This window comes from Microtus oregoni, unplaced genomic scaffold (assembly GCF_018167655.1).
Source record: "Microtus oregoni isolate MIOR12 unplaced genomic scaffold, Mior012 000027F_ref0000203, whole genome shotgun sequence".
NCBI lineage: Eukaryota > Metazoa > Chordata > Mammalia > Rodentia > Cricetidae > Microtus > Microtus oregoni.
In genome coordinates this window covers 2291884-2316086 of record NW_024543086.1, presented here as the reverse complement: position 1 = coordinate 2316086, position 24203 = coordinate 2291884, and the positions used below count along the sequence as shown (strand labels likewise).

Genomic DNA, 24203 nt, shown 5'->3' with positions numbered 1-24203 from the left:
ATTTTTGGTGTTCTATAAGTGTTCTATAATTCTTAGCTATAGAATTGGTGGAAGTTGTGTGAAAATGTAACAATACATTCCAGAAGTTGTTCCTGATTGTCACAAGTATGTAAGCAGAGATGCAGAGGTTGGTAGTAAATGGCCACTGAGAAGGACAGAAAGAATTTATGCTATTAAGGCTCTTGAATTACAACTTTCCATCCTTCCAAAGTCTCCCTGCAGTATCTTCACAGGTGTGGCTTTTACAGTAAACTACAGTTCAAAATTTGGTGGCCTCTAGTATGTTCTTCTTAAGCATATAAAGACAGAAAATGAAAGGATTTCCAGCCATCAGCAAAGAAGGCACTTACTCCATTGTAGAACTCCCCTAGCTACTCAGTTGAATTCAGAATGTGGAGAAGGTTTCCTTCGGGAACCTGGAAAGCTATTAACCATCCACATCTTTTTGCTTCATTTTATGAGCAAGTAGGTCATAGGACACCCTGAGAGATGGCTCAGTGATAGTTTGTGTCAAGAAGGGTAGCCATCTGTGTGAGACAGTGAATGCCCAAATTCACCGCCCTTCCTCAATAGAACTCTAAAGGGACAGGACGGTTGGAACCATGATAAAAAAGTAAGATAGTTGTGTCTCATGTTGGTTTTATGTGTTCTGGAGTTATCTTGCCATAAAAAATAAGACACTTGAGACGTTCATTACAATCATTGTTTGGCCAGCATTTTGCAGCATTAGTTTTCTGATCTCTTCTAAGAACAGGCGCTGTTAGTGTAGTAGTGCAGGGCCCCAGGCCTGAAGATGCTGAGCTCATGGAAGATTCGTGAAAGCTATTTCCATCTGGAAGACTGGTAACAGGACACACTTTCCTCTCTGAGAGGAAGTCATGGATTCTTCTGACTAGAAATGGAGTTAATGAAGTACCAGGCAGGCTTACTCATGTTTTTATGGTTTACCAATTAAGAGGCAAACGTTTAAATCCGGATATTGAAATCTGAATACACGTAACATCCTCCATAATTGGGTTTAAAAGTAGTTGTCTAAGGAGTTCCATGAGGATTTGGTGCCGGTGAGTAAGTAACCCATTGTCTCCTTTAACAGCAGATTCTCCAAATCTGAGCAAACATTAGTGCTATTTTACCTAGGAGGAAATCTAGGCATGGAGGGGCTCTGTGAATGGAAGGTTTGGATCTGTACTCAGTGTTTTTCTGTGTGTCTCTAGACGTTCCCCAGGAAAATGTTGTCTCAGATACCATGTGCAGCAGCATTCTGGCTCAGGACATCTTGCTAGTGATTAAGGTGGTTGAGATTCAGGGACCAGCTCCTTTATCTGCTAGGCAGAAACAGCTCTGTGTTCACTGAGAGGCAAGTCTGTCTTTGCCATTAGAGGGCTGGTCTCTGCTTAGAGTTCTACCAAGAGAACACACTCTCATCTCTGCCTCCAGTTTTCTCTACTTGCTGCCTTATTTATGTCATGACCAGAGAAGTGAGATTGCTGGCTGTATGTGAGGAAGGACCAGGAAAGAAGAGGGTGTTGGGGAGGACAGGGTCCCTGGCAGAGAGGCCTGTGTGAGTCACAGTCAGAATGCAGACCTGCCTGGGTACAGCGTGCTGAGTGCCACAGCAACCAGAGCATCTTCTCCTTGTCCTCCAGGTCAGCACCATGATGCAGCCTCAAGTCTTCATTTCTGGCCTCATACTTCTTCTCCCAGGTAAGTGAGTGGATGAGCTGGGGGATGCTAAGGAGGCTAGAGTGACAGGAGAGATGATCATCCTTGGGCTTTTTGATTATGGGTTATGTAATGAGCAGAGAATCAGGTAAATTATAGCTCCAAAGAACTTGCTCCACCTGTATGAATTTCAAAACTTATGGCTAGATAAACATGATCCCCAAGAACATGTCAGGCAAGGGGCAGGAACATATGCATGCATGTGATACACAAGTATGGGCTAAGTGCACATGCATACATGTGATAGTCAATGGCTAATAAAAAAATCAGAAACAGTGCTTTCCATGCAGGATGGCTAATCAAAATCAGCCTTCTTTCCATTTCTTTGTGCATTTTTGCTTGTTTAAACCATTTGAAATTATTTATCTTAAAAACGTTCTAATTCAAAGCTTTCTATGGGAGGAAGGAAAGAAGGACCACCATAATTGTCTTTGAGGCAGGTTCTAAGTTAATCCAGGCTGGCCTCTGATTCCATAGCTAGCTGAGGATCACCTCAAACTTCTAATCCTCCTGTCTCTAGATCTGAGATTCTCCTAAGAGCTGAGATCACTGGTGAGAGATCAAATTTATTCCTATGACTTAATGAAAATAGTATGTATTTTGTTTGTGATCCGAAACAAGGTATTTGACAAATCAAGTAATGTATGCTTCAGGAAGGAATACGCTCATTTTATGCAGTTAGGACTGTGCTTTCTTGGATCATGTCCCAGACTCTCATCCTAGGCTCGCAGATAAGTGATTAGTTAGAGAATATCATAGTTCATTGTTTTGTACTTCTGTTAGCTTATTTGTTTCCAGTGCTGCAATCCAACAGAGGGGCTAGCATGGGCTAGCCCAAGCACTATAGCATGGAACTCCATCTTCAGCCCTCAGAGTTGCTTTAAAGGCAACTTTTGAAGCTGTTGGTATTGGAAATTCTATTCCATCATTCCACAAAAATTATATGTAATTATTTCAGTTTTTAAAATTGCATCTTTAAGGTACTGGTTGCATATTCTTCAGCTGTGTGGTCTTATTTTATAAGTGGGTTTTGCTCAAGTTCTAGAATGTCATCAACTTATAAGAAGGGACCTCTGTCTTTACTAGTTTTTGTTTTTTTTTCTTGTGAAGGGCTAATCATAAAGTTCAGAATAATGTACAGTCCCTCCTGGGTGGTTTTCCTTTTTTGTTTGTTTGTTTGTTTGTTTTGAGACTGGGTTTCTCCTTGGCTATGGAGCCAGTCCCGGAACTCACTCTGTAAGCCAGGCTGGTCTCCAGTTCTTGAACTCACAAAGATCCACCTGCCTCAGCCTCCTGAGTGCTGGGATTAAAGGTGTGCACCATCACCGCTTGTCTCTCCACGTGTTTTTCTAAAACCCTTCCTGAATATTGACTTTGATGTTACTAAAGTTCTGATTGAAGCCAACGCTGCTGTTCCAAAGCCCTGGCTCTGCTCTTTGATCAGAGGTGGGGGAGATTTAGTGATTTTGTTGTCTTAGCAGTATGGAGGAAGAAGAAGGGATAGTTTGAGAGAGGGTCTCCAAAATCTAGGCCTGTCTTGAATTTATTATTATCTGAAGTTGTCCTTGAATTCCTCATTTTCCTCCCTCTACCTCCCAAGCTCTGGTACTACAAGCGAGTTTTGGGTACACAAATAAGTTCTAGGAATACAAATAAGTTCTGGGTATACAAGGGAGTTTCTCATTTACTCTTGAGTTCTAGGTTTACAAGAATTACCCACTTTATTTACTGAAATAATGCTTAAAAATGTTCAAAAATGAAACATTTGAGCTGATCTTAGTGGCATACGCTAAGTACCACACACTCAGGAGGCAGAGGTGGGAGGATTGTAATTTTTGAGCCAGCATGAGGCATAGAGAAAGACCCTGTCTCCAAAATAAACACACACTAAGAAGAAGAAGCAGAAGAAGCAGCAGCAGCAGCAGCAGCAGCAGCAGCAGAAGAAGAAGAAGAAGAAGAAGAAGAAGAAGAAGAAGAAGAAGAAGAAGAAGAGTGAGTGAATATCATGCCACAGATAAGTTGTTTTACTCACAAATGTATCCATTAAATGATCACACTGAGGAAGAATATACAAAAATGTTTACAGTCTTCAAATTCAAGCAGTAAAACTGGACATTTAATCATAGGATTGGGGAGGTAGAGGCAGCAGAGCTCTGAGAGTTTGAAGTCAGCCTGGTTCATGCAGCAAGTTCCAGGTCAGCCAAGGCTACAAAGTGAGATCCTGGCTCAGAAAACCAAAGGATAACAACCACAAACATTAAGTTGTCATTTCCTTTTATGCCTACCCACAAAAAATCAAACCAAACCAATAAAATAGTGAAACAAAACAATAAAAAAGAAGGACTGCAGCCCATCCTCCCCGTAATTTTTCCTAAGAACAACAGCAAAATTTTGGGAACATGTTGGATACTAACTCTCCATTTCCTCCCCTCTCCCCCCTTCTTACATCACAGGTGCTGTGGATTCTTATGAAGTAGTGAAGGGGGTAGTAGGTCACCCTGTCACACTGCCGTGTACTTACTCAACACGTGGTGGAATCTTTACCACGTGCTGGGGCCAAGGGGCATGTCCGTCTTCTCATTGTACCAACACACTTATCTGGACCAATGGATACCGCGTCACCTATCAGAGGAGCAGCAGATACCAGCTAAAGGGGAATATTTCAGGAGGAAACGTGTCCTTGACAATAGAGAATGCTGTCCCGAGTGACGGTGGTCTGTATTGTTGTCGCGTGGAGGTCCCTGGATGGTTCAATGATCTCAAAGTGACCTTTTCATTGGAAATCAAGCCAGGTAAGCTTTCTTTGTTTTCTTTCCTTAGTTCTTGTAAGTAAGCTGTGTCCTCTGTTTGCTAATAATTTGTTCTCTTTCCAGAACAAAGAAACACAAAGTTCTTATGAACATGTTTGATTAAGCACTTGTTTTTGAATTGTGTAAAGACCAGCTCTCCTGTATTTCAGGCTATCCTCTGATGGCCATGCTCTCCTCATCCTCCTGCCTCTGTCTTCAGTGTTGTGAACACAGGCATGTGCCACCAAACCCAGCCTTAAATATTCTCCTTAGAGGCACTGAACAACTTTTATTTGCTTAGGTGAAGTCCTAAAATGAATCTTAATTCAAGACCTAAATCGGGATTCATGTCCTAACTGTACTTGGGAAAGTCTTGTTGGTCATTGAAACTGCATTCATCTCCTTCCTGAAACACAGTGGGGAGCTTTAAGATGAAAGTATGTGATTTTAAGAATTGCCTCTTTTCTGTGGTTATATCTTAGAACGTTAAATCACCCATTCTCAACACAGTAAAAGCACTAGGGTTCTCACCTGAAAAGCAGGCCACGCAGGGAGCTGCTGCACTGATGAGCTGGCTTCCACAAGGGTCAGCTGATTTTGCTGAGCACAGACTGTTATGCCCAGTTTATGGAGTCTCCCAAAGACCACCAAGGAATCTGAATCCACATGCAAAAGCTAAGAGCCTTTTTTCAAGCTCAATCTAGAACCCTCTATGTGTCCAACATAGCAGTACAAGAATGGAGAGTCTGGAGTTCAGTTGAAGTGGGGGTTTTATTGTGGCAGAGCTTGGGGTGGGGGGATTTATAAGATTCAGGACCCCTCACTGGCTGACATTTGTCTAGGGGTGTCTTGGTGAAAGGCGATGGGCGTGTGTTGGACTAAGGGACCTTTGGCGATCTCATCCACAATGGTTGGAAGTTTAGGTATTTCTTTTGGAATGTTAGAACATCCCCTTGGACGTTCCTGGGTGGTGCCTAGATGGTCTCAATTTGTGGTCTTTCCTGGAGACAGATGTGGTCTTATGGTAAATGGTAGCTCAGGCCTACTTCCTGGCTGGTCTTTATTGATCCTGTCGGTGGCCAAACCCTACACAGGCCCCATATATGTATAGGTGGAGAGTTATATTCCTTGTCTGCCCTGCCTTGGGCCTTTGAAATCACATCATATCATTTTACACAATGTGTTGCTTGAACAATGGAAATGCCTTGATAGAAGAGTATTCCCTCCAATATCTGTTCATGGTCACTGGGTGGTGTAATAGCATGAGCAACAGCTGTAAAAGACGCTGACACACAATTCCGTCCAATGAGCTTTCTTCGAATGAGGAGGCCTAAAAGCTGAGATCAGATCTCCAGCTGGGAGGGAGAGCATTAGACAGAAATGATACAATCAACTTCATTCCTTGATGGGGTATGAAGAGGCTTCCAGGAAAGCAAGGACTTCTCTTTACAACCTGGAAAGGAGCTTCATTAAGAGCAGGAATGTGGGAGGGAGATGGGAATAAGGAGGACTAGAGATAGTTGCCATTACTGGAATGGCAAGGCAGACAGAGGATCCTCCTCACAGAGCAGCCTGCAAAATAATCCTCTCAGCATTCCCCCTGAGGAGTCTCAGGCTGGTCCCCAGAGCAAGGGGAAAGTATGGCTTGTTATAATCTTTTAGTGGTGGCAGTTCTACGTGCTAGGTCCCAGGGTAAAGGGTAACTAAGGTCTTTACTAACATATCAAAGCAGACACTGGCTACTTTTTTCTCAGCAAGGCCAGTACCTGGTGCACCCCACCCCTACTCTCAATTCTCTAGCCCAGGGACTCGGCTGGGCTGCCCTTCCCCCAGCTGCTCTTCCCTATATAACCCAGCCATTTTGACTACACAGGCCCTTTGGGGTTCTTGACCTATTGGTCACCAATCTTGGCTCCTGTCTTTCCACTCTCCTCACATGGCCAGTTCAGTTCACTCTGGAACCTTCAGGGTGCCTCTGTCTGTTTTCTTCCTCATATCTATGATAAACCATCTCTTCCACCATAGGTAGGAGTAGTCATATCTTCCTTTCCTCTTTTTCATTCAGGAGGGAAGTTTCCTGTCATGTGATTTGGTTCACCATAGCATAAGTGACAGAGTATGGGGCTTCAGATCTTGGTTAGGTCCAATAATCTGGAGGAGCTGTTAGGGCACATAATAGAGTTTCTTAGCTGCTTCACAGAGCAGTGAGGAGGTGGAGCTTGACCTATTCAGACTATGGGATCTGGTCTAAAGATTCAAGCCCATGTTCTAAGAGTAAGAAGTTCATGAAAGCCCCAAATCTAGACTCATTACATTTTCTTCCTTCATCCCTTCCTCCCTGCCTCTCCCTCTTCATTCTTTCCTGCCTTCCCTCCCTCCCTCTGTCCTTCCTTCCTTCCTTCCTTCCTTCCTTCCGTCCTTCCTTCCTTCCTTCTTTCCTTTGTTTGATTTTTGAGGCAGGATATGCAGAGAATGATATATAGAGACAGCAATGGGAAAGAGACTTAAGGTTCCAAGTACCTATCACAGGTGTGAAATTATATTATTTACCTAGATGAAGTTTAATGACTCTGGCCTCCAAGGGTACTCACTCACAAGAGAACAAACCCACATTCACACACACACACACACACACACACACACACACACACACAAGGGGGGGGGAGAGAAAGAGAGAGGTGACAGACCTGAGGCAGGGGAGGGGAGTAAGAAAGAGTTCTCTTATAAAACAACTCCCTTAGGGGATGTGTAGAAATTTGTCTAGCATGACAGAGCCTTGGCTTCTGCTCCTAGAACTGCAAATATAATAAACAAATAAGGAAATAAGGGCTATTGTTGTACTGGTCTGCTCTGTCTCTTTAAGAGATAAACCACGCCCACTCCCTCCCCCTTCCATGGAGGCAAGCTAATCTTCATCTTCCAGCCTAAGTGCTTCCCCCCCTCTCTCTCTTCATCCCTTCTCCCCTTTCTCCTCCATAACCCACTAAATAAATATCCAACCTCACTCTGCATGGTGTGCCTATCCATGTCTCTGTCTCTTGTTTGCTGCATGACTTCTTGCCCAGGACCAGGTGCCTTCAGAGACCTGCAGCATGGTCTCATGGCTTCCCCATCTGTCTATCTCCCCTTGTGGGACTGGCTGTCCCATTGAAGTCTCTCACTACCACGCGGCTCCCTGCCTGTGACTCATGGCCCACTGCAGCCACTTGGGGAAATGTTCCATCCCTGTCTGGGACTGGCTACTCTCGGGACCTGCTGACTGCTGCCTGCCACCACTTTGGAGTCCTGCAGTATGGTCTCATGGCCTCGCTGTCCACTGCAGCCACTTGGGGATCCTGCAAGCATTTTACTTAAACAATTACAGTTGTAGTTTGGGAAGACATTTGTCTATCACACATTCCTGCCTTTAACCCTGGGGTTATATCCCCAGCACCAGAAGAAGGATGGGCATGGCATCATAGCATAACATTATTAATTTCAGTTCATTAATTGAAGGTTTTATGAATTTAGAAATTTGTTAACAGGTCAGTGCTTACAAAGTCACTATTTGAGTGAGTCTATAAGTGATCCACCAACTCTGCTTCATCCTTTAACAGACAAGTCGACATTTTCTCATGATTTAACACAGTGGAAGACGTATCCCCCTGTCCTAGGACCCTTATTGGCTCCTTTGGACTTTTCCACTACTTGGGAGAATAATTCCCCAGAGCAAGTGTACCATAGCTCCTAATCTGTTGAATCTTTCCTGGTTGTTCTCATAGTGATCTTCAGAAAGATTGTTCCTGTGCTTGCTGTTCTCTCCTTCGGAGATTTTCACTCTCTAGGGAGGGTTTGTATTGTGCTCAAGCCTCTACCCACACATTAGACTGTCTCAGCGAACTAACCAGGCCAGGTTTGTAATAGACCCACTTGCTGGTGTGAATAGATTTCCTGCAGCACAGCCACACCCACTCCTTGCTATGTTGTCAGCAATGACTTTCAAAATGATTGACAGGAGGGCTTGCTCCTGAGCACCCATTTTTAATGTTCCTGAAACAAAAACACTTACATCTGACCCTCTACATAAAAGTGGCCTGAGAGTCAGTGAGCTGGCTCAGTGGGGAAAGGTGCCCAGGGCTAAGCTTGGTAACCTGAGTTCAACCCCTGGGCCCACATGGTGGAAGGAGAGAACAGACTCTGCAGAGTTATCCCCTGACATCCACATTTGTGACATCTTATGAACACACAAATAAATGAATAAATAAATGTATTGAATTTAGGGGGGATGCTCCACACCCACCTCCCTGCACTTTGTAGGAACACTATAGGTTTTCTTTATTTAAAGATAAACACACAGTGGATTGAGTAATTAGAAGAGTATCCCACATAAAGAAGAGTTTTCAGAGCAATTATTACTCATTGTTGAGGTCTTGTTTTGTAGTTAACAGTGTTAAGATCGAGGGAGATAACTTACAGGGATGGCCTGTCTGCTGACACAGACAGTTTGAGTTCTGCCTGACTGTGATGCCAGCACCACTTTGCCTTAGTTCCTGTCTTAGAACCTTGCACTCTGAGACCATCAACAGCTGCTTGGAGGCTTACAGCACTTGAGATGCTGTTGATTTGTGAATCATAGGTTGAACCTGGCTAACCCAAACATCAAAAGTCTACAGTGCTCTAAAATCTGGATCTTTTTGAGCACAGACTTGATAATACACCTGGATAATTCAATGCCGTGAAACTATCACATGCAGCATCATTCACAGTTTATAAAGTTATCTTTTAAGGTCTGTATGTGTAATGCGTAGTTCTATGAATGCTACATCAATCCATGTTTATATCTAAGCCCGACATATAAGGTGTTATTTATATTCCAGATATTCCAAATTGTTCAGGAAGACTTAAATTCTTAAACTCTGGGTACCAAGCATTTTTGGATAAGAGGTATTCAGCTTGTCTCTCTTAGATTAGAAGAAACCATAGAAGTCAATGTCTGCTCTCGACCCAAATGTGAAAATCCCATTTGTGTTGGGATTTGTGTGGGGTATGTGTGCTAAGATGCTGGGCTGTATTCTGTGTCCTCTCAGGACTGACTGAAGGGAACATGCTGCACCTGGAAACTGTGGGTGAAGTCAGTCATCACTGAGAGAAGTCCTAGTCCCCTGTACCCTCTCAGTCTCAGAGATGCTGAGAGATCAGAGGACCTGACATCTGACATTTATAAACTGTGCCCTTAGAAATGGGCTCTGTTCTCATGTCCATGTTGTCAATGCATTTGTCTCCTATTGGGGAGCTGTCTCCGTTGCCCTGCTCTACCCTGTCCTTGTTGGTCAGTGACAAAGATGTGTGTTCAGGAGAGGAGCCTTGGTGGGGAGCCTCTCACTGGTGCTACAACTACAACATAAGCTCTTCTCTCTTCTTGTTGACTCGTCCTTGTTTCATCTTGATTTCCGAATCCAGAAATTTCCACAAGTCCTCCAACAAGACCCACAATAACAGGAAGACCCACAACTACAGGGAGACCCACAACCGCAGGAAGACCCACAACTTCAGGAAGACCCACAACTACAGGGAGACCCACAGCTACAGGAAGACCCACGACTCTGTCAACAGGACCCACACATATACCAGCATCACCCAGAGTCTCCACCTCTACTCCTACAACACCAGCACACACGCAGACTCACACACCAGGTAAAACTCAAAGTGATTCAGGACCCAGAGTTCTTCTTATAAGGGTTATGTAGAACACACAGACACTGAATCAAGTCAGAAGTATAATATAGGTGAAGAGGTTCTTAGCTGTGTCCCAACAATAGCCTCACAAAGCCTGTAATTTTCCAGTCTTAAGTTGTATTCACCCTCTGCTGTGTAAGAGCTTCAAGATAGAGGACACCATCTCTCTGTTCCCTGGGATTCACTCGAGCCAGACTTAGGTGGATCACTGATCTAGGAAAGCTGATGGAATCTGGATCAGTTGAACCTGACTTTGTGCTGAAAGTCTAAGGACCAACTGAGAATTAGACTCAGGGTAGGGAGACTCTTGACCCTTGACATCCATCCTGAAACTGGGCCATCCAGATGAAACCATAGTTCAGGGATGATGGCATTTAGCATTTCCTGAATATCAGGCAGCATGCTCCATGCTCTATGATGCAGTTCCTCTCTGACAATTATGTCCTGTATAGCTGTGATCTGTCCCTCTTTCATAGTGACAAGAACTGACAGTTCATAGTGGAAGTCATGAAAACAGAGAGTGGCTCAGACTCTGTCCCTGGTCCCTTGAGTTGGAAGCTGGTTCTTCTGACTCCCAGGTCATGAGCAGGGATATTTGGAGGGTTTGTGCTGTTTTTGCATCCTCACTGAAAAGACATCATACACCATCCTTCCAAAGAGCAATGGATGCCTTTTAAAGGTTTGCTTAAGGAGCTCTCCGTTTATTCATGTAGCCTGAAAAGTCCAATGTATGTCCTTTTAAGGATAAAACACAAATATCAAATTCAACATTTTAGGACATGATTTAACATGCTCAAGTTTTAGAGCAAGACCATACAGTTCATGTTTCAAATTATCATCCTGAAGGCAAGCATAGGTTCACACCTTTATCTGGGAGTGAAAAGAGAGCTCTTAGAGGGATTCCCAAGGCTTCCTAAAAGCTGCCCTTCTCCCGGGGTAGCACTGAATTCTGCCAAGAGAAGATGTCACAGAGCTTTTCGTTTTTGTTGTTAGGGTAATATGACAGGAGGTATAGATTTCCCTCTCCTCTCGCTGGCCTTCAGGTAATTTCAAACAGGAGGACCCTGAAGGACTGGGCCACATGCCTAGTGTTAGTGTAATCTTATTTTTCTATTGTGAATTTCCTAAAGAATTGCACTTGAGGGTTGAAAGTCCAGGGAGAAGGCAGACGCTCTAGCTGCTCTCAGATGAGGATGTGTTTCCTCACATCCACTTCCTGTGCTCATCCTGGTGCCCCAGACACTGTTCATGGAATATGGGGAGGGGGTTGTAAGAATAGGGGAGAAAGGGACCCAGGCTGGGGAAGAAAGTTAAGTTCATGATGTATTGTATCAAGAACTGAATTGGGTAAAGTGTGACTGCCTGACATTTGTGTTGCCCTGTTATTAGTTCAGAAAGACAGTCACATCCTCTTAAATGTTTGAGCGCCAAGGCGAAACAGGAAGGTAGAGCAGAGCAGGAGGGTGTCGTGCAAATGTAAGGATCAGGTTGTAGTGAGGATCCTAAAAGACACTGAGGGGCCCATGAGGAAACCCAGATTTAGGAATTCCTGTCAGGCCATAACCAACTTACTTTAAGATCCTCTCCTGTTCTGAAAAGGGAAGCATTGAGAGGACTCCTGGAGAGGCAAGAGCTCAGCTCTGCATGTGAAGTGAGCTATTGGTGGGAACAAAGTAGTGACTCCAGGAAGGAAAGGGAAACACAGGCTGCACTAGAGTGTTCCATGTGGAAGCCTTTTGTGAGCAACGGAAGATGAGTTAGAAAATATTGGAAATTACTCTTAGTAAAGGAATGGTTGGAGGATAAGAGATCTTGTCTCAGTCACTCAATCAATCAACCTCGAGATAGATAGAAAGAAAGCAAGCAAGCAAGATAGATAGATAGATGGATGGATGGATGGATGGATGGATGGATAGATAGATAGATAGATAGATATAGAGAGAGGAGAATTCCACAGCACAAGGCAGACTGTGTGTGGAAACCATCACCAGTGTGATGCTGCTACCTTGGGAAGGTCTCAATGTCCAAAAAGCTTTATCTGGTCGCTTACAGTAGTGAGGGAAGAAAACAGTAAGCATAAGGGGGAAGCTTTAGGAACACACTGTGAGCAGTCCGTGAAGAAGCTGAGAACAGCCAAAAGTGAGTCCTTCTAGAGACTGCAAAGTGATAATGTTACACATCCGATGGATCATAGCAGCCCGGTTACAGAGAACCAACTAGGGACGAGCAAGAAGATGCAATGCAGGTACTGTCACGATTTTAAAAGAGGAGAATAAAGAAAATTATATAGCACAAAGTTTAGAAATTTCAAGAAAATGAATTAGTTCTGAAACAATAGAAACGTACAAGAAAAAGGCCAAACAAATGGTAATCTGTACTAATAAGATTTTCAGGCCTATATGATCTGATAAAGTATTTGAACTTTTATGTAATTGAGACCATTAATCCATCCGTGCTTGTTTGGGCAACTTCTACCTTTTGGCTACTGCACATATTGCTGCAATAGACATTGAGGTAAAAATATTGGTTTTGAGGTCCTGCTCTCAATCCTTTTTCTCATATACAGATATGAAACGAATGGTAGATTATTGCTAATTACTGAGTGTGTTTATTGGTTCTAATTCATGCCACACACACACACTAATAGAACATTTAGAGTTTGTATATGGGATCATACTATATGGAAAACAAAAAAATTTACTTCATTTTAAGTTTAGAAACCGTTTGTTCTTGCTTTTTCTTATAAATTGACTGGTGACTTGTGATTATGTTATTAGATATGAAAATGACCATTCTTTCTAGATATCAGTCTTAAAAGAGAAGCTTCCATTCTTTTACCATGAAGTGTGATTTTTTTTTGGTTTTTTTTTTCCTTACATAATTTTCTTATGGGGAAGCAGTTTCCTTCTGCCCCTAACTTGTGGAGTGATATTCTGTGTATTTTTTAGCATGAAAGTGTTTTTCTGTTGTCGGGTGGATTTTGTGTAAATGTCTGCTAGCCATATTGTCTGATGGTATTGCTCTGTTCTCTGCCCCTACAGATTTTCTGTACTATTTATTCTAGCAATTATTAAAAACATTTTATAACCTTAAAAAAATTAAATGGTCATCTGGAAGGTGATTAGGATATAAAAGTAAGATGTTCTTCGTGCACAGTGTTAGATCCTTTGTGAGAGGACTGGTGGGCCTGTTTCCCTTTTCTTCCCTTGGGGACACACAAGAAGTATCATCTCTAAACAAAGGAGCCCTCAGCAGCTACCCAGTCAGCTCGTGTCTGGATCTGGGACTTCCCAGCCTTTAGAACTATGACCAATGCATTTCTTTTGTTTATAATTTACTCATTCTAAGCAGTTTTGGAATAACAACCCAAGTGGACTAAGGTGGGTTGAGTATACGAACAGCAGCACCACATAGACTTGCAGCGCTGAGCACTGATCCTCACTCACTCGGTACACTTTGTCCCACCGTCCACACTCTGGTTGGGTCTTATACTTCTTCTCCTTAAAAGTGTAGTGGCATGTGCTGCTTGATCAGCTGTGGAGATGCTGGGCTCTGCCATCTTTCTCAGTCAGCTCCACGGTATCAACAGGGGTCAGTTGAGACTGCCACATGCTGCCTTTTGTGGTGCAGAGCTGACCCACACTTGAGGTACCTCCTAACAGAGCCAGTCCTGCAGGATTCTTGTGTGTGTGTGTGTGTGTGTGTGTGTGTGTGTGTGTGTGTGTGTGTGTGAGAGAGAGTATGAGAGTGACTCAATATTCTCAGAAGCTGCTTCTCTGTGGTCTCATATATGTGGCTTACCTTTTCCTAGGCTTTCCTGGACTCTAGTTAATTTAAAGTCACAATTTTACCCACAGAACCAGGAAGGATTAGGTAATGGTGACCTCTGGATGTTGAGAGGGAAATCCTTAGTGTGAACTGTTTCCAGGCAGAAAAACAAAATGAAACTAGATCCAAACAAAAGGCAGCAGGAGCCGCTGTCTGCCACTGTTCCCAGGTGTGAAGAAGAAGGAAGGAGCGGGTTCAGGCTCTGTAAGGCCATGTCACCTAACCCTGCTCAGAGGAGAGCTTTGCTGGGTGAGCAGGAACAGCTGCACCTGGGTTCCTGGTTTCCTTGAGACTTCTGGCATTTTGGCCTTGTAACTTGAGGCTCCTGGTGAGTCCTTACTGTGCTCTTGGAATCTCTCCCTTGGTGAACATTCTGCAAAAGCAAGAAATATTAGAATCGAAAGGGATTTGGGTGTCACATGGGCCACACCTGCCTTTCATAGATGTGCCTGCTAGGAACCTTATGCACCATCCCATTTCATTAGTTTATGGTAATTTATGTCACCGCTAGATTGGGGAAACTCTTTACTTCCCCTTGGAGACACAAATACCTTTCCATTTGTCCCCTATTCTAGGCACACTTCTTTGGAGAAGTTGTTGAATGTTATCCTCATTACACAAGCGGTACGATATTTCTAAAGTCAACTCCACAGTGTTCATGGCCCTGCTCCCTGCTCCTTCCATCACATAACAATAATAACATCGCCCATGTTTCCGACAGTGCTGAGTGCCCATGCGTGCATTCCTAAGTGCTTATTGCAGCACCTGGATTATGAGGTCCCTTTGCTAATGAATATGGTCAGGACTGAGTTCAAGTTTTCTCTGATTCGGCTTCACCTTACTGAATCACTTCCTCTTGTTCCTGCAAGGTCTTACTTAAGGGCCTAGCTCACAAACAGAGCCCAGACTATAGATGCTGCCTACACCTAGTCATTGCCTGTGGCTTCTTGTAAGGGCTCTCACAGAGAGTAAAATGTAAACACAGTACAGTGAGAACGAGAGGGGCTATGAGTCATTCAACTTTATTAGTGCTGGACAATGTCAGCTTTGGCCGTTGTTGGGGACTCCCATAGACTGGTAGTGTTTCCGCTCATTGTGTGGGCACTGCGTGTACACTGACAGCAGAGATGTCTGCCATTCGCTAAAATCTGAAATATATTGTCATCTGATGTCTTCTTATACATCTGTAAAATGTAACTAAGGGGCTCCTTGTCAGGATGTTACAAACCTCATATATGCCAGACATCAGTGGAAAGAGGACTCTGTTTCATTGATAAATACATAGAAACAATGAAAATAAAAGATTCCTTGTTATATAAAATAGACATTTTAAATACACTTCAAACACGTAAATGTTCAAAATTTGTTGTCCAAAATTAAATCCCACCCTTACATGGAAAAGACACATTGGCATTGTGGGTAATATTTACAGTTATAGTAAAAACATCTAAATTCTTGTATTTATAATTAATTTTCTCTCTTGTTGAACAGATTGGAATAACACTGTGATATCGTCAGACGACTCTTGGAATAATTACACTGTAAGCATATTCCTCTAATTTATTAGCTGTATTTGCTTCTATGTTTTTTCAGGAAACAATTTGTACTTAAAGATTTTGTCTATAAAATTAGTTTACAGATAGTCGCATTAAAAAAAATGAAGAAAAGTCACGAATCAGATATATTGGCTCCTTCCTTAGTCTTAGGATTCAGGAAGTTAATTAATGATATCAGAAGTTTGAAGCCAGCCATTAGGCAACTTGGGCTAAATAGTGAGGTGGTGCCTCAAAACTGTAGAAGAATGAACATATAAATGTATAAAAATAAAAAAATTAAAAAGAATATGGTTCTTACATAGACTGTTTAAATTCAAGATTTCATTTACTGCCCCTATATTGCTTTTCTGCCCATTGACCATTCTCTGTAGACCCCATTAGTGATATTTTTTTCCATACACAAATCTCCACATGAGCTATTAAGTCCTCAGACATTTTAGATTTTGCATGATTCTTCCTGGAGTTTCTGTATGCTAAGCTTGAGAAAAATTCAAGGCACCCTGCTTCCAGAATTCTTGACAGAGTTCTATCTCTACAAATAGTCAAAGTAAATTTATCAATAGAATTGTTTGGGTTCCAGGAAGAAACAAGGTTTGTTTTAATGTATATAATTAGCACAGAAAAAAAAATTCATGATTGAGGTAAGTAAACAGCCAGATAGGGGTTGTGAGAATTATATGGCTATTGGAAGTAGCAGCACCCTTGTTAGCGTGTGCAAAGCCCTGGGCTTGAACTGCCAAAAACCATCAAGCAACAACAAGACACTTCAAGACACTCTCTGCATATCTGGACATATCTCCACAGGGCCAAATGGCCAAAGACACTTATACCTATTGACAGAACATAACATAAAGACTGAAAGTAAGTTTGTTTTTCTTTGGTTTTCTGAGACAGGGTATCTCTGGAGCTTTTAGAGCCTGTCCTGGAACTCACTCACTCTGTAGACCAGGCTGGCCTGGAACTCACAGAGAACCTCCCTGCTTCTGCCTCCTGACTGTAGGGATTAAAGGCGTGTGCCACTACCACCAAGCTGAAAGAAAGTTTCTCTCTTTTTTTTTTTTGAACATACTGCATAGCTAATGATGATCTTGAACTTCTGACCCTTCTGCCTCTGTCTTTTATGAATTGAAATTGTGTGAATGAATCCCACCAACTGCCCCCATTCTTTGAGACATGATTTCATTCTATAACTCAGACTGGCCTCGAATTCATAATCTCCCTGTCTCAGCCTACTGAGTACTGGGATTACAGGCCTGTGTCACGTGCTCATCCTGACACTAAAAATATAATGACTTAATTGACATTAGCACCCAGTGGTCTGGCAGTTATGGGAAGAATCTGTGTATATACCTAGTTAAATATCAGACACCAGTAAGTACGTGTTGCTAGGGAGCAGATTTATGACTCTGTGTAAAACAAAACAGCGCTGCATATCAAGGTTGTTCTTGCCCTCGGTTACCTGAGAAACGGTCATGCTTAGCAGCACGGAGGAATAACTTGGAGTTAAATTGAGAATAAGCTGTAGTAGAATCTGGACTCTGAAGATGCGAAGTTGTCCCTAGGTGCATTGAAACCAATGTACAACAGCACACAGTTTTGTTTTCAGGGTATTGTTTGTTTGTTTGAGGCAAAATCCCATGGAGCTCAGGCTGGTCTTGACCTTGCTATGTATCTGGGAAGAATATGGAACTCCTGACCCTCCTGCTTCCACCTCTCAGTTCCTGGAAGTAAGGTGTACATCCTCAGGGCTATCAATGGTAGTTTACATCTGGAACCAGGAGATCAACTTCATGGACTCTGTTTCATTAAAAGGTTGAACAAAATCTGTGAAGATAAATGAAAAAAGATAAGCATTGCTGCCATTCACAATCAGGAACATGTTCTGAAGTAAATGCTCTGTGGGCACAGTAGACACATGTGCAGTCCAAGCTCTCAGGAGATTAGGGAAGGAGGGCCAGAGGTTCGAGGTCATTGTCAATTAGTGAGGTTCAGAACAGCCTGGGATCAGGAGATGATGTCAGAATAACAAGCAAAACTTATTTTCGTCTGTATTTCCCACAATGTTTGTCAAGAATACCTGAGAATCCCTTTCCTGAGAACCCAGTGAACATGCTGTTTGAGGACGTAGAGACAGTGCTCACACAGCTTAACTACCTTGTCCCTGCTCTCTCTGACTAAACAGAGCAAAGGAACCTGAATTTTGAATACAGAGACGAGGCTCACACACGGGCAAAGACTTGGTCTCTGATCTCCCTTTTCGTACAGTTAAACCATCCATGGGCTCTGTTTAGGGCTAGTAGATTAGTGCCAAGTTATTAGAGGGGTCTCACCTGTTGCCCAGCCTATCTCCTGTTTATTCCAGTGTGTGCTGATCCCTGATCACCTGCACCAGGGCACTAGGGAGATTCTGCATTTCTGTCTGATCACACGGTAGTAATCGGGCTGCAGCCATAAATAGAGTCTTTCTACTATTTTTAGAAAGTTATTGGATATACTTGTATTGTTTTCTTTTTTTCTCAGCCCCCTCCAAACCCTTCCATATACTCTCTTCTTGCTTTCTTTATAATTCATGGTCTCTGTTTCTTTAATTTTTAATATATATATAAAATATATTAACTCATATATAATATGTTATATATCATTGTACATTATATATAATATAATAATATATGTAATTATTCATACATATAACGATTAACTGTATATGCTATGTACTATATATTACATATATTCATATTTAATATATAAATATATTCCTAAAAACTTTAATATAACCTGCCAAGTTTGTCTGTGTGTATATACTTCCATGCTGATCATTTGCTATTATTTGTATGGAATCTTGAGTTGCATATACAGGACAAGTAGGGTCTGTGATGAAGGGCCAGGCTAAGACCTGAGCACACTGAGAGCAAGTTAACTAAGAAATGATCTATTTTTTAAATACCATAAGATGATACATTTAGGAAATACCTTTTGACTATTAAGGCAGACATAATCATATACATGATGTATGAACCCACATTAAGTACATGATTAGAATTTTGCTGAGGCATCTACCTCGAGGTAATCACCTCGAGCAACATAGACCACCATAGTTTCCATCATCACCAAAGACACTGATTTCACATTGTCTCAGAGTTCCAGTGCCCATTACCACCTCAGATCCTTGGGTCTTCCTGCATATTCCAGACTAGCCACAGGCAAGCAAAGATGAATTTCTAGAACCCAGAGTCTAGGTTAATGTCGAGCATATGTTTTCTGTTCCTCTTACTTGGTGTCTCTTGTGTTTACTGCTGTTTATTTATTTCTACTGTTATTTTATTTATTGTTTCCTTAGGAATTGATCCCTTCGAGGAAGGCACAGAAGAACATGACTAGCGGCTTCTATATCAGCATCCCCATTGCTGTCCTGCTGTTGTTGCTGCTTGTGAGCACCGTGGTTATCACCAGTAAGTCATGTCACAGCTGTCCCCAAGGAAGGAGAGCTAGGGTTCTCTGTCTTTCTTTAAGCATCTGTACATGCAACAGGGGCTTTGAGTTCACATGGCCTGTGTATCCCCAGAGCTAAGGCTCTCATGTTAAACCCTCTCCTCCCCAAGGAATGTGTTAGGATGTAAAGAGCTCTGTGACTGATTTCTGATGCTTGGTGAGTGCTCTGCTCAGTGACCTTGAACCATTGCTACTGTGTCTCCAAAGATTCGTGTTCTGTACATGTGATCTCATGTACTCCATACTGGTATTGGCCTTACTAGGTAGCTGAGACTGGCCCCCAACATCCAGATCCTCTGGCCTCGAACATCCCAGTGCTGGGCTCACAAGAATAGGCTGCAGTCCTCACCAACACTGTAGTTCCTAACCCTGCCTCTTGTTTTTCAGTCATTGCCATCAAAAATAAAATCATTATATTCTCCATAAAAAATTAAATATTACCGCACAAGAGATTTCTGATAGGTTTGGTTTTTTTTTTTAAATCACTAAAACACCTTTGATGTGTTCTCTCCTGTTCTACCCTTGGAATCTTGTTTGTTTCCCATAATGATACTGTTGAATATTCTGTAATATACTTAGTAGAAGAGGCAAATGAGACATTGGTGGGAAGCCCCCTGACTAATGCTGGAATGGACAATTTGAAGGTGGCACCCAGGCCTACATGCTGTTTCCATGAGCTGTACAGCTGTACACAGTGTTTCTCTCTGTGAAGTCAATGAACTTCAGCCATGGGCTTTAAAAAACTCCATGCATGAGCCCGTTACTAACCTGCTTCATGGCAAATGGGGAATAAGGATATGCCTGTCAGATTTCAGATGGTTCCCTCTAATCATTTAAAAGTTGTTTATCCAAAATGATTATTTAAGGTGGTGGCAGTGTCATGTGCCTATGATACCAGCATCCTTAAGGTCTGTGGCTAGCCTGGGCTACATATCAGATCATGTCTGAAAGGGAAAATTACATAGAAATTGAGTAAAATACCACAAGTGTCTTCCCTTCCTTAATCCAAAGTTGTTTATTTTTGCCTTATGGGTTTGTTCTCTGGCAGTTCATTAGGAAAAAAAAATTGAGACTTTTTGTTTGTCTCAGTGAACAAAGTCCCTTTCACTCTAGTACATTAGGTCACGTGGGTGAATACACCAGACAGCGAAGGGGCAGACAATCCTTCCTGTGGGGGACAGAAGGAATTACCCAAAGTTACCCGAGGACGGTTCAATCAAAAATAGGACAACATCCTTGTTTAGGGGAAAGTGTCATGAGTGTCTCTGATGACATGTGCAATTTTCTCTTCATCTTCTCCCACCTCCTCCCACCCCAATATAGGGTACATCTGTGCGAGAAACAAGTCGCAGTCTCTAAGGTAATGTGGCATAGATTGTGTTGAATCTTTTTGAACAACAGTCTTGGGAATATGCTCTCTTTTGTACTAAATCGTTCTCTACTAATTGATTCATTGCTGGGTTGGTTGATTTGAGACAGGGCTCACTATGTAGTCCAGACTGGCCTGGAACTTGCTATGTAGCTAGGCCAGGCTGGAACTCGCAATCCTCCTGCCTCTGAGTCTTTCACTCTGGGATTTCAGGTGTGTTCCACAATGGCTGGCCTCCATTCTGTAGGTTGTATCCCAAAATAAATTTTAATGAGTCCCTTTCTTATTATCCTCATTTCTCAAAGGTATTATCTGTATTCTGTATTTCCCTGATTTATGGTATGACAGAAACAGAAGACCTGTTGATTCTAATCTCTTATAGGTAGACACTGGATTAATTGTGGGCTTTGCTCCCTGGAGCTGGTATTGAAGGAGTTACTTCGATCCACTCTTGTTTCCTTCAGTGTCTTCTTTCATCAAGTATTTATTTTTATTATAAACTGATAAAATGTATGACAGAGCATATAGTCTAGTACAAAAGTCCTTTTAGGTGCTTTGGGGGAAGTGTGCAGGGAATGATGTGCTTAGGTGGTGAGGTGTTTGAGGAAGACCCAAGGGAGCATAAAATTTAGAGGAAGATTATTTCTGAGTCTGCCGGGAGTGCGACAGAACTGCGAATGGCCAGTATCTCCACATCAGTCCCCTCCACTCACTACACTGGTGTCTGCTTTGCCAGGCTTCACTGCTCTTGTCTTGTTTACTGTACTTGGGGCTCTTTTATTCTCTCCAGTGTTATCTGCCTTAGTCTACAGCCATGTAATTTTCTTCAATTGGCTAAAGATTGGATGTACACAGGGCTATGTATGTATTTCAGCAAAAACTCCATGTCCTTCAGTCTGTTATCCATAGACTTACCTATGTCTATGTTAAGCATAAGAATCAAGCCACAGACTGGGTCTTGAGCCAGTCCATTAGAAGTTCCTGATACAGTTAGCTTTTTCTTCTCAGTCACTTCTTCCCTTCACAGTAATAAATCTATAAGGTAGAAACAATAATTAGTCTCATCCTATTGATTAAAAACAAGTCTGTAAATATGAGGTCACACTACACTGGCCTCAACCTCAGGAGCCCATGCATATAGATCTAACTGGTAAATAAAATAATATAAAGCAAACTAACACTAACTCTTTCTGAAAAAGAAAAAGGAGCCATCCCTTAGAGTTGGAAGAACACAACATTATTTTAGTCCATAATTTTTGTTTCTGTATTGATAAGGCATCTTTTTGAAACATTGATTTCACATTTTTTTTTATTTTGAATGTGAGAAAGATAAGGGTAGGATAGGTAGAGGTGGGGCAGAAACAGGGGACAGGGACATGGAGAAGACAGGGATGAGAGTGTGCAAGAACACATACATGGAGGCCAGAGGAGGGCAGTGAGCGTCCTCCTCTATCTCTCACTCTCTGCTTTGATACAGAGTGCCCCTGGGACCTGCAGTTCACATTGCTTGCTTTCGCAATAGCCAGAGCCCGAGCGATCCTCCTGTCTGTCTCTCCCTCAGTGCTGGGTTACAGGCATGCAGGATATGTTCTACCTGTTACCTAAGGCAACATCTGAACTCTGGTTCTCTGGTTTGTACAACAAGCATCCTTAACTGCTGATCAACTCTTCAGTCCCCAAAGTTACTTTTTAATCACTTTTAATTTAAAAGAAAATATTGGAGAAAACACAGCACATAAAGAAGAGGGGAGAAGTCGGGTGAGGGGGCACACACCTGTTATTTCCACACTCAGTAAGTAAATGCAGGAGGGCTATAAGTTTAGTTCCAGCCCAGACTTCTAGCAACACTGTCAAAAAATAAATAAGGCCAGGTGTAGTGGCTCACCCCTTTAATGCCAACACAGCAGGCAGAGGCAAGTGGGTCTCTATGATTTCAGGTTAGTCTGGTCTTTGAAGAAGTCACAAGATAGCCAGGAAAAAAAATAGTGAGACCCTGTCACAAGCAAATGAATATAAGTGAATGAATGAATGAATGAATGAATAAATAAATAAAATATAATTAAAAAGCAAAAAAGCAAACCACAAAACCCCACTAACCAATACATAAAAGATTCTAGGCGTTTTCTCATGACTTTTTCTGTCAGCTATATCAAGATGACTCATGAATGTCCTGACCCTACACTGTTTCCCTTCATGTGTGACTGTCCAGGCAGAGTGGAGCTTGCTCTCTCTCGTCCTGTGTAATTCTCAGCACAGGTGTTCATTCCTATGTGGCCGACTGGAGATACTCATTTCGGTTCTACATTTCAGTGGTAGAAATGACCACAAATGACAAAACCCCACTGTCAAAGCATCATCCCTGACTTAGTCTGTTTTCTTCTCTGGTTTGCTCCCCCATGACATCTAGAAGCTCAAGTATCAGTCCACTGTGCCCACCCTGATGATCATGGGTATAGAATGAGCTCTCCCAGGGAAGCCCCTCCCACAGCTGCCAGGATAGGGGAAGTGAAAAGACCTGCTGTGCTCTCCCCAAATTCCTTCCAGTGCAGTTCCTGCTGTTTGTGTGCATGCAGTGTCTGCGCATGTGTGGCATACAGTAGCCTTGAAATTGTGCCCCAGACCAGCAGCTACAACTGCTTTGTGACTTGACATGCTTTCTACTCCCTGCTTAATGTTAGAGGGTTAGATGCCATGCAAGCTTCAAAACTCTTTCTTTTTAAACAAAGGAAACTTTGTATCACTGTGAGCATGATGTATGTATGTGGAGGACAACACCGTGGAGCAGGCTCTTTCCTTTTGCCTTTTCTCTGGGCTCCAGGGATGGCACTCAGGCAACCAGGCTCTCCTTAGTCTTTTGAAAGCATCACAGTGCAAAGTAAACACACAAGTCATCTAGCCCAGTTCCAAAACGAACATTCTGCTTAGGTACCTCATGTTGATGAAAAGATATCTCTCTGTCTTGATCTTCAACTTATGTGTTTTATTACATTAGTATCTTGAAGGATTCCAATATGAGCTACTTCTCTCTCTCTCTCTCTCTCTCTCTCTCTCTCTCTCTCTTAAAAACCTATTCTTCAGCTATCTATTAAATAAACTTTTCTATGACCTAATAGGATAGGAGGGTCCTGTGTGGTTAGAGGTTTTGTGAATGGGGCTCCTAGAGTCCTGAGCATACATCATGATTGAAAGTTCTGCTTAGACCTGAAAGGTAACCTCTTGTTCTTTCTTCAACATCTCTCTCTCTCTCTTTCTCTGCAGCCTGGTAGCATTTCGTTTCTCTAAGATTGGAGCTTTGCAAAATGCAGTGGTTTTCCGGTCCCGAGCTGAAGACAATGTATACATAATTGAAGACAGTCTTTACCCTACAGATTGAATCCCATTGGTCCTCTGAGGGGCTCTCTTCCTGAGACTTCAAAGACAGCATCTGGATTTGACAGCGCAAACAGCCTTTCCAGCTGCAGGGCTATGTTCTGTGTCCATTCATCCAGCAGTGGTGGAGAGGGTGACCCTCTGCTGTTAATACTCAAATTCACAGTTCACATCATCCTAATTCTTTTTTATTAGATTAAAAAAAATACCAATCCAAATTCCCACTTTCTCCCCTCCTCCCATTCCCTCGAACACCCTCCCACCCTCTAATCCTAAGAGAGGGTAAGTAGCATTGCTTTGTGTAAGGTCCAAGGCTCACCCTACTACATCTAGGCTGAGCAAGATATCCATCCAAAGAGAATAGGA

The 24203-nt window shown here is 42.5% G+C and overlaps 1 protein-coding gene across 1 annotated transcript; it reads left to right on the top strand.

The window, feature by feature from the left end:
• Nucleotides 1–1655: 1655 nt before the first annotated feature.
• LOC121463972 (hepatitis A virus cellular receptor 1 homolog) lies at nt 1656–23841 on the top strand. The gene is made up of 7 exons (XM_041676568.1): nt 1656–1704; nt 4176–4514; nt 9951–10184; nt 15546–15595; nt 18948–19059; nt 20423–20459; nt 23727–23841. Exons 1-7 carry the CDS (start codon nt 1656–1658, stop codon nt 23839–23841), a joined length of 936 nt encoding a protein of 311 aa, XP_041532502.1.
• The last annotated feature ends 362 nt before the right edge of the window (nt 23842–24203 follow it).